The 15,783-nt window shown below is 40.1% G+C and overlaps 1 protein-coding gene across 5 annotated transcripts in view; it reads right to left on the bottom strand.

The window, feature by feature from the left end:
• Positions 1-15,203, bottom strand: part of NFATC3 (nuclear factor of activated T cells 3) — a 67,512-nt gene extending 52,309 nt beyond the window's left edge. For 3 of the 5 annotated variants that reach the window (XM_064160419.1, XM_064160421.1, XM_064160420.1), the window contains exon 1: positions 14,735-15,202. In XM_064160419.1, coding sequence (XP_064016489.1) covers positions 14,735-14,834 — 100 coding nt within the window. In that variant the 5' untranslated portion in view covers positions 14,835-15,202. Of the gene's footprint in view, positions 1-14,734 lie in introns of all 5 variants that reach the window. The other 2 variants (XM_064160422.1, XM_064160423.1) reach the window with 1 other exon arrangement.
• Between the last annotated feature and the right edge of the window lie 580 nt (positions 15,204-15,783).

The raw sequence follows: 15,783 nt of genomic DNA, 5'->3' as shown, positions 1-15,783 counted from the left end.
TTTACTTTTTAAAAAAATAACAAGTTATCAGTTGAGTGTTAGTAGACTATTAATGCTTATTTTAAAATAAATCTAGTCTCTCTCACAATCAGATAAAATATGCAGACAGGAAACCAAATATTTTAGGCCTTTCCATAATGAAAAAAAAAATCAGTATGTTAAGTAGTCATTCTATTATCAATCTGAGTAATAGAAAGTGGCTTAAAATTTACTAAACCAGAAACAAATCAAAAAAGCATCTCCTCAGAGAAAATGAGCAAGCACTATGGAGTGGAGAGAAAGCACAACATTACCACAGAACAGACCATATTTCTCAGATCTAAAAAAATATATGGCTGAAGATTTACAGACAGAGAGCAACTCTATTAGTAATTTATTAAAGAAGGCACAACATCACATTTAAGACTAGCCCTAAGCAGTTTTATAAGCCCTGTGTGAATTCATATACACATGCTTCCAATACATGAAATGCAAACAGCAGTTACAGTTTTCCAGATCTGTCAGTATATTTATGTGCAAGATCATGGGTATCTTCATTTCCTAATTCATTATTAGTATTAGAAATGTAAGTCGGGGGGAAAAAAACAATCCTAAAAAAAAAAAAGCTATAATCTGGCTACTAAAAACTTAGCAATTAGGCAGTGGAAGATATAGAAATAAAAACTTCACAGGAAAGCAACGGTTGGCAATTTGTAAGCCCTGTGAATTTACCATCATTAATAGCTTCAGGAACACTGTTTGTGCCAAAACTCTCAGTATTGCCAAAAAACTTAGTTCTCTTGCAGCCTTAAAATATTAAGGCTGTGTCCAGTGTCACTTGGATTTATGAAAAGCACAGGCACATTCAATATTTCAGTTTCATGGAAAGATCACACTAGCAGAGAAAAAACAGATAGAAAGAAAAGGAGAAAAGAGAGAGAAGGCAGGACACTCTTCTTACTCAGGTCTCTCTTGTCCTTCTCCATGACAACTTCTAATGAATTTGGCACCCTATTCTCTCATTACCTCTCCCCAGCACACTCAAAAACCAGGATTCTAGAAACCCAGAGTACGAACTGTACATTCAGTGAATACCAAATCTCAAAAGCATGCTTTAAGACTGTGGAAACAATATATTGCAATGTCTAAATCACCAAAGTAATTTTCAGACATGATCAATATGTAGTTAGATCTATTTCAGTTTGCACACAAACCCCTGCTCATTATTGTCATGTGTTAAAATAACCCCTTAGTTGCTCATACAAAGAACAACACTAACTACTAAGACCTTTACAAATTCTGTTATCAATTCTACTAGGCTATTTGTCAATAACCATTTGTGTCCTACTAAAGACTGTAGAGACAATACTGTCTGGAAGAGCCCTCTAACTTGAAGGCACTACTAAATATACAAAGATTAACATAAATTGGGTTACTGAAATGGGATAAAAAAAAAAAGAACTAACAAAACCAAACCCCAGCTGACAACTCTTAATATGACAAGACATGAGAGTAGCTCAAAAAAAAGATCCAAGAAAGGGCTTCAAGAAAGCAGAGGATAAACTAACTCAGGGAAGTCTCACAAAAGGCAAGTGTAAAGCAAAAAAAAGTTATGGAGAATCCCAAGACCAAAAAAAAGATGTATGAAAATGCAGTTACTTAATAGGACAGCTATTACATTCAAACAATCCTTCGAGGGGAGGAAAGCGAGAAGTGAGGCTGGCCAAGCCACTGGGCCTTCATTGACCATAAAATATAAAACAGAAGCATTCAATAAGCAAATAAATTTGGTCAGATTGCTAAAACAGAGAACAAAATCTACCACAAGTACACAGGGGCATGATGCTAGATAGTATACCAGCAGCAAAATAAAGAGAGGCAGAGCCATTCACATGAAAAGCCTGCCATGACCCTGAAAAGGTGGGTGTGCTAAATGTGCAATGCAGAGTAAAGAAAACTGGTTTAAACAAAGGATTAAAAGGACCTGAAGAATCCTAATTCAGAAAGTTTGACTTCAATTTTAGAAGTAGTATTAGTAGTTTATTTGTTCCAGTAAGCATTTAAAAGGAGACAGAGGAACAAAACCAGAAGTTGGTGTTTGCAGATAACAAAGCTGCATCAAACTAGTTTTGTTTCACTATCAAGAGAGGTCTTCTGGACAACAAGCAGAGAAAGAAATTCAGCTTTTAGCACTAGCAGACATAGAGAAGCTACTCAATCATTATGTGGAAGCCACTCAATTGTTTAGAAATGTAGTGAAGCCTTCTTCCCCACCCCAGTGAGATCAGATTGACATATGTAGATGGCCTATTTTAGTGTAGCACGTACAAGCTACGTAAAGGTGCATACTTCCACTGCAATCTTACAACAGACCTTTGTGTCATCCTTTACCAATGAGACGCAGAAAGCCTGCATTTTTTTAATGTACATTTGCTACTGTCTGGAAACAAGACTAGTTTACAGAGGCTCTTTTATTAAAACAATGCTGGCTCAGCCCTAACTAAACTGCTAAGAACACTTCAGCATAAGCTAACTGGAGAATATAAGCAAATAACATCCAGAACAAATGCTCCTAAGATACATTCTGCTTGCTCTTTGCCTTATCGAACTGTACACTCAGGACCAGTAATACTTGCCCAGTGCTTAGCCATGTCCTGGCACATAGATATGTGCAGCTGTGCAGAGCACCAGATTTCTCCAGAGATAAGGTCAATTACTGTCAAATGTGTGAACCCAAGACCTCTGACAAAATTATCCAAACCACTTTTTTATTCTAGATTTGTAAACACATAAACAGATTCAGACAACAGAAGTTGTTATAAGGTACCAAGAAAGTGCAACATGACCTAGGTCTTACCAAAATACTACTGTGAAAACAGGATCAGTAATCAAGTCCTTTAAATAGCATGAGGAAAGACTTGAGCATTGCCACAGACATCATGTGTGTTCTCAAGCAAGTCATATAATCTTTTTAAAGTTTGGGAGTGGAGACAGAACAACAGCCTCTTCTGTTTTTCGGTTCTGCCATGACAGTTACCACTATCTCTTTATGAGCAAAAAGTATCATAAAGAACAGCATAGAAATGGCTGCAAATATCCACAAAAAAAAAAATACACAAATGAATTTTAACTTTCATTACCCTACTAATTTGCAGCAGTTCATACAGTTCTTGGGGTCAAAAGAGGAGTCTTAATCTTCACAATGAAGCCAAAATATCCAATAATCATAATCATCTTTTTGTGGACTCAGAACATTGAGACTGATCAGAGTTCGTGTTGATACTCTATCACACTAAAGATTTACTACTGGTCATTTATTTTTCCATTGCAAGCCCTAAGTTCTCCAGAGACAGTTCCTACAAGCTTGAACACCAACTTAAAAATACAGCAATGCATCAGGAGCATAACTGACTGGTAAGCCATCAAATATGATATGAAGTGTAACTTGTCAAAACAATTAAGGTAGCAAGGAGGAGCAGGGGAAAGACATCCTTACAGACCAAGTTTAGCAACACACAAAACAATAGCACAAGTTTAAGCTTCTAAAAGACTGAATTATTTCCAGCAACGGTCGTTTTATGAAGCAGTTCTCACTCTTCAATGGTTTTGTGCTGTTTGATGGTCATATCAAGTTACTCAAAATGGATAAAAATAAAACTTTCATCTGTCAGTCATGTATGATAGAGGCAGCTCTGTCACACCCATCAGAATTTTTACTCCTTCTCTTGTGTTAAATGAGAATACTGGAAATGTACAAGAAAAATAATCTTCTCAACAGTGAGAGCTCCTCTGCAGGCCTTTTCAAATTCTAGACCAGATGAGAATTTATTATTCTAAGTAGAAATGCAGAAAAATAATGAAATCACACTAGTTTAAGGAACAAAATAATACAACATATCAGTTGTTTACAGCTGACATGGAATAAAATAAGCACATGGTGTCTCTCAGGGTGTAACTACATGTTATGGGTTTTTTGAGCGGCAACTACCCTCCTTAACCTCCCACACACACTCACTCCCAAGGGGGAGGGGAAATGAGAAGCGAGGTATTTTTAACCCAGACGATTTTGGCAATCAGCTTTGCAATGCACTAGCGCTAACACCTGTGTGTGTATATATATACACACACACACGTACATAAATAATTGACAGGATGGCAAGCTTTAGGACAAGGGGAGAGACCAGCAAGCATGGCAGAAACTTCAGGTGTTCTCACTACAAATCTAACATGCAACTGAATCTTTAGACCACAGGCTGGGATGCACTTAAAATGGAATGGCTGTCTTAGTGTACATGCAGCTTCACACTAATGTAACGGAATTAGAAATAACCACCATGAAATTTTATTTGGTGTGTAAGAAAAACAGCCTAAATAAACATGAAAATCAAATGCATCTGCTTCAGCCATAAGCACATCTCAGAAGATCATGTACTTCTATTCCAACAGAGTGAATATCATTTGAGGTTTTCTTCTCCTTTTTTTTTCTTCTAAAAAAATCAGTGCTGATAATATTTCCTAGCAGAGTGCTCTGAGATAAAAAGTCATGTACAAATCAGGTAAAGAGCCTAATTTGTAACTAAAGTTCAACAAGAATTAGTCACTCCAACTTGTTACAAGAGCAGAAAAAGAACAGCCAGAAGCACCAGACAGTGTTTGTACTTGCGTCTTCTCCAGCTCTCCTGGCATTTCTGGTCAACTATGAGGCACGTCCTTAAATGAAAAATTTTCAAGTTTGTGATTCAGTATTAAGAACTGTTACTTAATACTCATGGCAGGTTAAAGAAAAATATTTTCTTTTTTTTTCTTTAAAAATCTCTAAGATGTGCAGGCTTCTCTTTGCTTTTTTTTTTTTTTTTTGGTGGGTACATCCTTCAATAGAGCATGGTATTTTATTGCACAATAAATACCTTGCTAGACAAAATGGAAACTTGCACTTCAGTCTGGTGAAAGCTTAATTCGTCATTCAGCACTGGAAATTCAGCTTAATATTACCCAATAGTTCAGAGAAATTAAAAAAAAAAAAACCACAACAAAACAAACCCAAACAAAAAACAACAACAAAGCTACTACAGCCTTTGGGAAGATTCTTAAAATGATCCAATATATATCCATGGAGCAGTTACTAGCACACAGTATCTACAGCCTGTCACAGCTGTTCTGATGAAGCATATTATTCTACATGATTGTTTATTAGAATTTGTGAATAAACTGCACTCCTGCAATCCCAGAGCATCCTGTATGTGTAGACATGGGAGCTGAGAGGAGATTGAGAACTCCAAAATGGGTGTGCTGTGCCTGACACACCACAAGAAGACTGATTGTAAAGTTAAATGAGGACATGATGCAAATACTGATTGAAGACAATAAGAGTATTACAAGCTTTAGTTGCCAGCCAAAGGTTTATCTACATCCTTGGTACTCAGGCCAGTTTATTATCCGCAACCTAACTCTTCCTTTAAAAAACTAATGGACTCCATAAAAGGCTTTCCTGCTATTCCAAGTTCTGATTTATGCTATGAACTGAAATCATCACCTCTCTACATGGATGCCTGTACTACTGATCAACTTCTAACACCAATGTGATTACTGAAAACAACCTGATGCTTTATACAGACACCTATAGGTTTACAGCTGTCTCCAGTTCTGAACCCATCACTGTGCATAACCCAAGTTTCCAAGACCAGAATGTGTAAGTAGGGCCACAGAAAACAAAGCAAGACAGCAGCATGCAAGAAAATAGGTCCTATAGTTTATATGAGGGTATGGTGACAAAGGTATTTGGGAAGACTATTAGAAAATGAATGCAATAAGGCCAAGGCAAGAAGTTAAGAGTGGGGAAAGGTTACACAGTAAGGAAGAAAGACCAAAATGGGGACATCTCTCCCGTTTATTAAACAAAATGTGGCCCAGAGGCTGAGAACTGGTATTGATAGCATCTGAACAAACTAGTTTGGGGACTCTTCACACCTTAGCAAAGTTACACTGTATTTCTGCAGCTGACCTGCAATATGACAGAGGGCAAAGCATTCCACAGAATGTAATTCTACCATAGAGGCAACTCAGTATTGTTAATACTACAGATTTCCACTAATGTATTTCATAGTGCAGCTTTAAAATAGACTTCAGGTGTACAAACCTCAAAGACTGTGTACACCTAAAACCTGAAATGTGCCAGAGTGATAATCTGAAACTTTCCTGTTTTTCCAGCTCACATGAACATAGAATCAGAAACACCTTGAATTCACTTTGCTGACTGATGCAGTAAGCAGAAATTGGAATAAAACAGACAAATGAAAAACGTGAATCTGAATCTAAGCAGAAACACCATTTGTTCAGCAACTTTCAGAATAATCCCCCAAAATACAAGGAAGACCATATTTTAGCATGCTTCCAAACTGTGCCACATGGAAGCCCTGTAACCTGCATTGCTTCACAGTCCTAAACAGCATGCATTAAATCCAGCAATGGAGGTTTCACTGCATACTGTACCTATCCAGCCTAATCATTTTCCCATATCCAAACAAGCTAGGCAATTGCACAGACAGAAGCGTTTGCTCTCAAAAGCCTCTGACAAATTACACTGATGAAACACAGCGACTGAGAGAATTTAAAGAAGCTATGCAAAATAAAAAATGTTGACAGATTCTCTTGGTTGTTCTTTAGACTACACCACACATTCTATTGTGGTGCTGTCACTCAAATACAGTTATCTCAAATGACAGAGTTAAAACCTTCAGTAATCATAGAATCATTTAGGTTGAGTCAAGACCTATAACATAATTGAATCAAATCATATAGTTACTCCAGCTCCTCATCACCTTGCTTTCTTGGTTTGGGGAACAACTACTAGTAAGCATCCAAGACACAGGAGTAGCTATGTGTAACTGTAGACTTTATTACAGCCCATTATGTAGCCATCAAAAACAGTGAGTCACTGTCACTAATGGTTAATAAATACACCTTGACTATGTTATCTTCACAGCATGTTTGTATTTTGGGTTACTCTGTAAAACAACTTTAGTTACAAGGTAACATTTTATGCCCAGTCACAATTCCATTCCCTCTCCAGTATACTACAAATGTTGCTTAGTCCTGAATTTTTAAGTAATCATCTCCTTTTTTTTCTATTTATGAAAACTAGTAAAAATAAAATTAAATCTGAGATTTAAAAAAATGGCATTTCTCCCAGTATTTGTTTCTAAAAAGCAAAGTGAGCAGCCACTAAAACAAGAAGACTCTTTTTAGGCAGTGAATTCAAAGTTACTTGCCTCTTAGAGTCTTGGATAACCTCATACATAAAAAAATTGAAAGGCCTCAGTCTGACAGGACCTGAGACTAAGTCCAAAGATGAATATCTACAAGATTTTTAAAGTAGCCCTCTCCACCAACCTGTTAAACCAAAAACCCTATCCCTCCCCCTGCCCCTCAAAAAAAAAAAAAAAAAAAAAAAAAAAAAAAAAAAAAAAAAAAAAAAAAAAAAAAAACCAAACAAACAAAAACCCAAATACCAAAACACACAAAAATCCACCCAGCAATTTTGCTGTATTAAAGATGTCTTATTTTTAGAAGTAATGGCCAATCAACAAAATCCATTCTGAGAAGCTGTTTTAAAAATACTTTATTACTATTATTAATGAATAATATGATTTCACATTCCTGGGAGTAATGCATTAACTGTTCATGTCTCTACCTACAAACATCTTTTATCCAGCCTCAAATCAAGCTTTTGTTTCTGCTTTGAAGAAACCCCCATGCACAATATAAACTAAAACCAAACTTGGAGTTCTACTTTCATATATGTATTGATTAAAGATCACAGGTTTCTACTTAGATCCCTAGAAAGATCCTTCTTCTCTCTACCTACATAAAAATGGGGTCCAGGCCTCCAAAAGAAAACAGACTAAGGTATCTTTTCTTCTATCAACACCTATGATCCTTTGTCTGATAAGTAACCATAAGCATTCAGTGACATGTAATCAGAAGCATCACATAAATGCTGAGGTTCAGCTGTTTGGTTAACTCACAAGACATTCAGGCCACAACACAGCCCCAGAGAGCCTCGTTATCAACCAGTGCTGCAGTTCTTCAGATTTAAGCTCATCTCCTTTTGTCACTTTGAACAATTCCACTGTTTTTAGTGTTCTGTTTCACCAGCGTTTCGCACAAATACTTGCAGATGGGCATACTAAAGGCAGGAGGACGTTGGCTTGTTAATAAGCCACCTCCTATCTTGCAATTTTACTTAGCCTTACCGATCATTTCACTCATCTTAAATTCCACTGACATCCGAACCCCACATGGCACGCCTGGACAAATGCAAGGACTTGGATGTTGTTTTACAGGCTGGGCTGTCTGCCAAGTCTGCTCCACGCACTTCCCTGGCCCACTAAGGCAGCTGTAAGCAAGAACTTCTGTATTTATGAAGAGCCAAACTGCTGCTTAATAGTGACCCAGGCCCAATCTGCCTCATTTCTCTCTCATTCACAGCCATGTTACTTGGCTACTCTTCAGGTAGGACACAATAAAGTACTTTAAGTTGTACAACACAAAGGAAGAAGATGGTCATGTTTTAAACAGAGGACAACTTTTAAGAAAGAGCTCATTTCCAATTCTCAGAGCAATGCAAGATCAAAGTATTACCACAAATGCTTTCATACCTTGCCCATCTCCTACATCCTAGCTCTCAAGATTTTTTTTTCTTTGCACTGTGCCCATAATTAAATGGGAGGGAAAAGGACAGAAGGTGAGGTGCAACCATGAATTCACAGAAAATAAATTACATTTCATCAAACTGCAGATATCTTTCAAATCTCTGCACTGCACAGTGACTCACTGCATAGTGATTTTCAATGCACTATGTAGTGATCCAATAACCATATGCCAAACCATAAAAGTTAGGGAATTAGAGCAGATGCAGTTACAACTGCTTCAAAACAGCACACAAGACAGGTTGATGTTTTTTCCAATTAGCCTCATTCCAGTCAAGCTTTATTCAAACCAACACCACTTCATTTAGCCAGCATACTGTGAAAAACTACAACATACTCAAATGTGTCAGCCTACCAGGATTATGAGATTAATCTGTTACTCTGAATGGCCATGAAGCTCTGACTCCACTGATATAAAATTTGACTTTAATATATATTTTCCTTTGGTTCTTCCTCAATGTCTCTCTTAGATATTATGAAGTCATAAAGTTCTTGTCACAGACCCTCTATTTTCAGTCAGATGCAGCTGTTTGATTTTCTCTCCTCCCTGGCATCAGAAGATTATATAACCACAGTTTATGACTGATTTGCATTGTGTCCCTGCTTGTCAATCTTTGACATACACAGATATTGCCTTGTAAAATAAAATTATAGTAACTGAATTTCCCTAAAGTGGTGATTCCTATCACAATACATTTAATGCTCAACATCTAATAATTAAACATTTATTTAAAGAAGTCTCTTTTATGTCTAAAGGGAGGAGCAAAAAAACAAATGTACTCAAGCAACTTGTCCATTCCTTTCTTAAACTTGCACCAGTTGATCCTGATCTTAATCCACACGAGCACTATTTTGTATAGCAAATGTTTATATACCAGCACAGACAGCTGGATTTATATATGGCTCAAATTATACATAAGAACCACAGAGCTACCACCTTGTACAAAGACTTTCTCTCCTTTCCATTTATATAGGCAACTAAATCTGAAAAGAATTAAAGAAAAACTTTCAAAACAAATAGAAATTTTGGTGAACCATACAGGTGAGCGAGGCAGACTGTTAAAGAGACTTCTTAAGATCTTGTTTTATGAATTTCTCTTAGTGAAGGAAAACAAACTTTCTACCAGTTCTGGATCAGAAGCATGGGAAGACAAAAATTAATTTAGCCAACAACAACCCTCAGTCAGCTTACACCAAGTCAAAATTATTGCCAGCATTCTTATTTCCCATTCTATCTAATTATGAGATTGCTTTTTCCTATCACAACTCAACTGCTTACCCCAATCACCTTCTTAGGGAAAAGAAGGAACGTCTGAGCACACTGCAAACTTCTCTAAAGAGCTTTGGCAGTTTTCTGTTTTCTACCAACAGTCCCTGACAGCAATACCTGCCACCAACAAACACTATGATATAAAGATAAATACTTTGCATATTAATGATCAAGATGAAACTATATGAACTAGTGCAATGGTAGTGTTACAGTACAAATAATTGATTTTAAGACTTTTACTAAATTAAGTTACACATGCATAGTGCCAGTTTTTGCTACAGAGAACCTGGCCTAGCTACTGAAGAAAAATTCAGTGCCTGTCACGACAATGGCTTCAAAGCAGTCAACACATGGACAGGGGATAATTCCTGAGCAGCCAGAGTAGCTTACAGATGCTCACAAAGAAAGAAGTTCAGACATGGAAACCTTCAAAACAAAAGCTCAGGTGTTAGTTGGACACCTGCAATGGCAAAACATGTGTTTCAACCATGATGTTTAGTAACAGCCTCAAATGAATAAGGTAATAGCTCTAAGCTAAGGTGGAAATAACTCACAAGGAGAACGTGAGTATAAAGGTTTTCAAATAAAATAAAGATTCAAGTCTAAATATACTGTCCTTATCCAGAGCGAGGCCCCAGCTAGCAAAGATGTTTTGAATTTCACTAAATTCATCACAGAACCAAGATATTTTTCATACTTTTCAGAAGAAAAGAGAAATTGTGAGATGCATCTGTTAAAAAGATTACTAAAAAGCATTACTTAACCAAATATGAAGTGAAAGGAAATATGGAGAACCTCTTTTCAGATTGTTTCTTAGTTTTCAAGAAAAAAAAAAAGTTATTAAGAATTAAAGATCCACAGAGAGTACTTTTACCATTACTTTTAGATCATATAGATTTGGGGGGGGAAACAAAACAAACCAGAGATGATGACTTATTTTGGAAGATAATACTATTTTTTCCTCATTTACTGTATAGCCCAAGAAAAAAAAGGAGATGTTAGGATGAAATTCCATATATTACTATGTTTTACTGGGTAGCAAAACTTTAGCCCTTCTTTTGCTTTAAGACTTTACCAAAAATAACAGGAACATTTTAGACAAGATTCTGAACAGCAGTATTGATAACTCATTTGCCAGAACTTCCTAAATAACTGAGTAGTTTTCTGGATATTTAACAGTTTGCAGCCTCTACTTCAAAATATCCCTATCTGGCATATAAACAAGAAATAATTTTGTTACAGAATCACACAAGATGCAGAACTCACAGATTAGTACTACATACACCAAGCTCTTTAAAGGCTCTTACATTGTAAAAACTCATTCTTTACAGCAGAAGATGAAATCTTAAAATAAAAATTCAGCTAGAAGAATTAATGCTTAACAGGTTCTGGGCAACCTCCCTAAATTATACTGAATAGTATTATAAACTTGGGGGGGAAGGGAGGAGCATGGGAGCACCATTAGGAAAGTATTCAAGTTGAATGTAGGTGTCACATATTACACCTCAAAAATTTATTTATTAAGAAGACCAAACATGGTGGCACTTTAAAGTAACAGGACAATCAATTTTGCAGGATGTACAGGACCTGAAGAATATTGTAATTCAAATGCCTACTTAAGCATTTCAAATGCAACTGATACAAGGTAGCAAGATGCAATCAGATGCTACTGCAACTAACCAAACAGTTCCACAAGAAAGAGTACACCAACGAGATTTGGTTCACTTCAGAGTGCTCTATACTATTACCTTTGGGCACTGGAGGCCTTAATTATATTGCCAGAGAAAGATGAAGCTCTTCAGTACCTAGCCCTGTACCACCAGTGCTAAGGATTTTAAGATCAGAGATGCTTTCTTTCTTCTTTCAGACTCCAACTATCACTGATAAGGATTTTGCAGAATGTGCTTGGTACCAAACTACCACTTAAAATCAGATTAAAAGCTTCTGACAATCTCTTATTTGCAACCACTTCAGTGAACTGTTACTTCAGTTCACAAGTTACATGAAATTGGCTATCCCTTGGTGAAGTATGTTGCAAATACTGTAATGTTCATCTAATCATTTTTACGCCATCTTTCATGCCTTTCCCTTTGTGGCAGCAACTACAACTTTCCTATCAAGTACACAAGCACTACTGCAGAACATTAATCTCAATTCCTGCCATTTAGCACAAAACCATGTTAGTTCTACTGTCCTGCACGCCACTGAAATTGTTCTGTGTAATAACTCAGAATCCCAGCTGATTTAACGTCTCCTACTCTCTTCCCAATGTCATAAAACAAAAATCTACTGCCTAGGATTAGCATTTTCTTCATTGTTCAGAAATCAAAAGTTTATTGGAAGAGATTAATAAATAGCTCATTTTTTCTTGCCTTTGTTTAACAATACAGCTCAAGATAAAACATATAAACACATATATTTACATATGTACCTATATGAAAGAATAAAATCCTTGTGCCACTAGGGTAGTGTCAGCAAAAAGAGAAAACATGAATGTACATTTCACATTCTTTACACAAGAACTTAGTACTGTACATTTTTCACAAGGATGCCAATCCCAAACTTCTAGAGATGAGGTATGAAATGTGAGAATATGTTTTCAAATGCTGTCTCCATGGAAAATTCAGTAATTTTAGTATTATTTATTTAAAATTAAGCAACTTTCCCTGTGACCTACATGTCTTATTATTAGCATACATTAGAAAATAAAATACCTTTAACACTCGCTTTGATGCACTTTGCAGTAACAACATCAATGAAAGAAGTGATATATGAGGTTATAAAACACATGCTTTAAGGAGATCTAAGAATTTTTTTTCCTTATGCACTTTGACAACAGGGGGAGGGAAAAAGGTAAGAGTTCCAATATGGGCCCTCTCTTCTACAAAATCCAGTTGTTCTTCCTATATAGAATACATGGATAGAACTAACAGCCAAACCCTGGGGCAATCCTTTTAAATAGAATACTTGCAGGCTTCTGCCTATTCAAGCCCCTTCCCTGAAGGCCACATCTGTGCACAGCAGGCGAGTTGATCCCCAGTATTCTACAAAATACTGAAATTACAGAGCTACAGATATAAGATTGCTCATTGAAAGCTACAGCAAGCAAATCGGTCCATGGTCTGAATATCACAGTTTTAAGTCTGGCTTTAAAGTAAAACTTATCCAGCATGAAAATTCTCTATATTCAGAGTAATAGCTGAACTGTTTCTTAAAGAATGCTACCAAAGTACAGATATTGCAAAAGTGAATTCAGCATCACTAGCATTTCCACTTTTATGACCAACTTGTTACCACATTTTCATCCATCAGTGACAGAGAAGTAGAGTTCAGATTACTAGTTTTATATCAAAAGAATAGAAACAAAGATATCACAATTATTTTTGTTGCACTCTGTTAATATTCCCCACTGTTTTCATATGGTACAGTAATGCATTGATTTGGCTACCAGAACATAGTCCCCCTTCACAAAAAGGGGAATAAAGAATACTGTAATAGCACCATCTGCTATTCTAAGTTGGGAAACAAGCAAAGACAGTCTCCCCTTATCTGAAGAAATCTGTGAACTGAATCTTAGCATCAACAGAGTTAGAAACTAGTACACCAACCCTAAGTGTTTACAATGGATGACATATAGAACGTATCAACCTTTTTCTTTTCTAATCAACTTACACAGACAACCCGAGTCAAAGAATAAAAAACAACATGGCTGCATCATTTAGCCTTAATCCAGTCGTGTTTCAGGGCTATCTTATCATCCACCCAGTTAGACATAAGACAGTGCATTACCAACTAGTACTAATTTCAAGTAGGTCAGAAAAAAAGGCATGCAGCCATCGAACTTCAGTACAGCCACACGCTGTACAGCTGGCTCTTATTGATTCCCCACATCATCATTTACAAGGGAACACTGTATTTTCTGCGGTTTAATGAAATATGAGGGGGTTTAATGGGATTTTTCAGGCTCCAATACTACAAAACTGAGTAAAATGGAAGCACTCCAAGACGTGTGTATACATCCTCACAGACGGACCGAAAGAGCCGTCACATTTCAACAGAGTGTTTTGCCCATCTAGACGCACGTACACAAAGTTTACAGGCACACACTGGAGTAACGATGATGCTTACATACGGGGAACAGTTAGTTTGAAACTTTTCATGGCAGAAACCCCAGCCAAGCCCCCAGTGCAGCCCCATCAGTGTTACGTTGCTCGCTGCCCCACGCCGAATTTGGCGGCTCGTTGTACCTCGCCGGGGCACTCCAGCCGATCGCCCTCCCCGCAGCAAAAGTGGTCGCAGCTGCGCCCCTCCCCGCGCTACCTGCGCCAGAGGCGGCGGCGGAACGCGGGGGCCGCTCGCAGACCAAGGAGAGGACCAGGCCCACCAGATCCAAACCGCCCCCCGCCTCGGCAAAAACTGGGGCCTTTCCCCCTCCAGCCACCGCGTCCTGCAAGGCTTCTCCCGCACGATGCGAGTTCTTGGATTTCTTTTCACAAAGAAAGTTGTAACGGCGGTAAGAGGCCCAATGAGTCCCAGCCATCCCGCTAACGGCACCATCCCCCTCAGATCCCACGTCCCGCGAACGAAGAGAGGGGAGCAGAGCCCTGAAGCGGCCTGAGGGAGAAGAGCCGGCGCCGTTTCCCGCCCCAGTCTCCCACCTCCCGCGGCGGCGGGGCAGGCAGCAGCCCCCCTCCTCCACCCCTTACTCAGAGGAAAACAGGAAGCCGACAGCCCCGTCCCGGCCCCGGCGCGGCGAAAGAGCAACGGAGAAACGCACCTGCAGGCCCCAGCGGCGGCCCGGGGCCGGGCTGTCCGTCCTCCCCGAATATCAGCCTGAAGTCGAACTCGTCGGTGGCGCCGCAGTTTGCCGTAGTCATGGGTTTGGCCGGCGAGACGAAGTGAGACTCCGTCACCCTGCCGGGCCGCACCGGGCTCCTGCAGGGCTGCGTTCTCTACCGCCCCTCAGGGCCGCCTCATAACACCGGATGGCGCCAGGGAGAGAGCGCGAGAGGGGGCGGACGGAAAGGGGGAGCGCGCGGGGAGGCGGCAGCGCGAACGGCAGCTCCAGCGCGAGCTCCCGTGCCCGGGCACCTTCTGTCAGTGGCGAGGGGGGGAGGGCGCCTACGACGGGCCGCGGCTAGCCCCGCCCCAGCCCGCTTGCCTGCCGGCCCTGCCCCCCGCGCCGTGCCCCCGGGCAGAGCCGCCCCCTCGCCCTGCCCCTCGCCGCCGTTTCCCACAGTTGGTCTCGCTCTCACGCCGTGACGTCGGTGGTACCGACGGCGCCTCGTGACCCGCGCCGGTGCCGCTGAGGAGGAGGAGGGACGCCTCGCGGCAGGTCACGTGGCGCCAAGAGCCCGCCTCGCGCCGCTCCTCTCCCCTGCCGCCCCCCCGCCGGCGCGCTCGCGCGGGCTGCCGGGGACTGTAGTTGGTTGGCTGAGCCGCAGGGGCGCCCCGCGCGGGGGGGCGGCTGGGCAGAGCGGGGCGGGGTGGTCCCGCGCTGCCACGTGTGCCCCGCTGCCCAGCAGCCGCTGCGGGGCCGCGCTGCGCTGCGCCCGCTCTCGGCGGCGCCACGGCACACCGCGGGAGCCCGCGTCTGGGAGCAAAGGGTCCCTCCTAGGATGCGGATTCTGCCGTGGAGACTTTCAGAAACCTCGTGTGTAGATAAGTGCCGTTCTTGGCACCTGGTAACGGCTCAGTACTTGTGTAGGTCGATACAAGCTGGGGAGCGTGGCTTGGGTGACGAATGTCGGCTGAAGGACTCGGGGCTGTTAGCCGTTTACTTTCTAGGCTACTTGGAAACAGTAGCGATGAAGTAACTGTAAGGAG

This window comes from Pogoniulus pusillus, chromosome 20, assembly GCF_015220805.1.
Source record: "Pogoniulus pusillus isolate bPogPus1 chromosome 20, bPogPus1.pri, whole genome shotgun sequence".
NCBI classification, from domain to species: domain Eukaryota; kingdom Metazoa; phylum Chordata; class Aves; order Piciformes; family Lybiidae; genus Pogoniulus; species Pogoniulus pusillus.
This window is presented reverse-complemented; position numbering and strand designations above follow the sequence as displayed.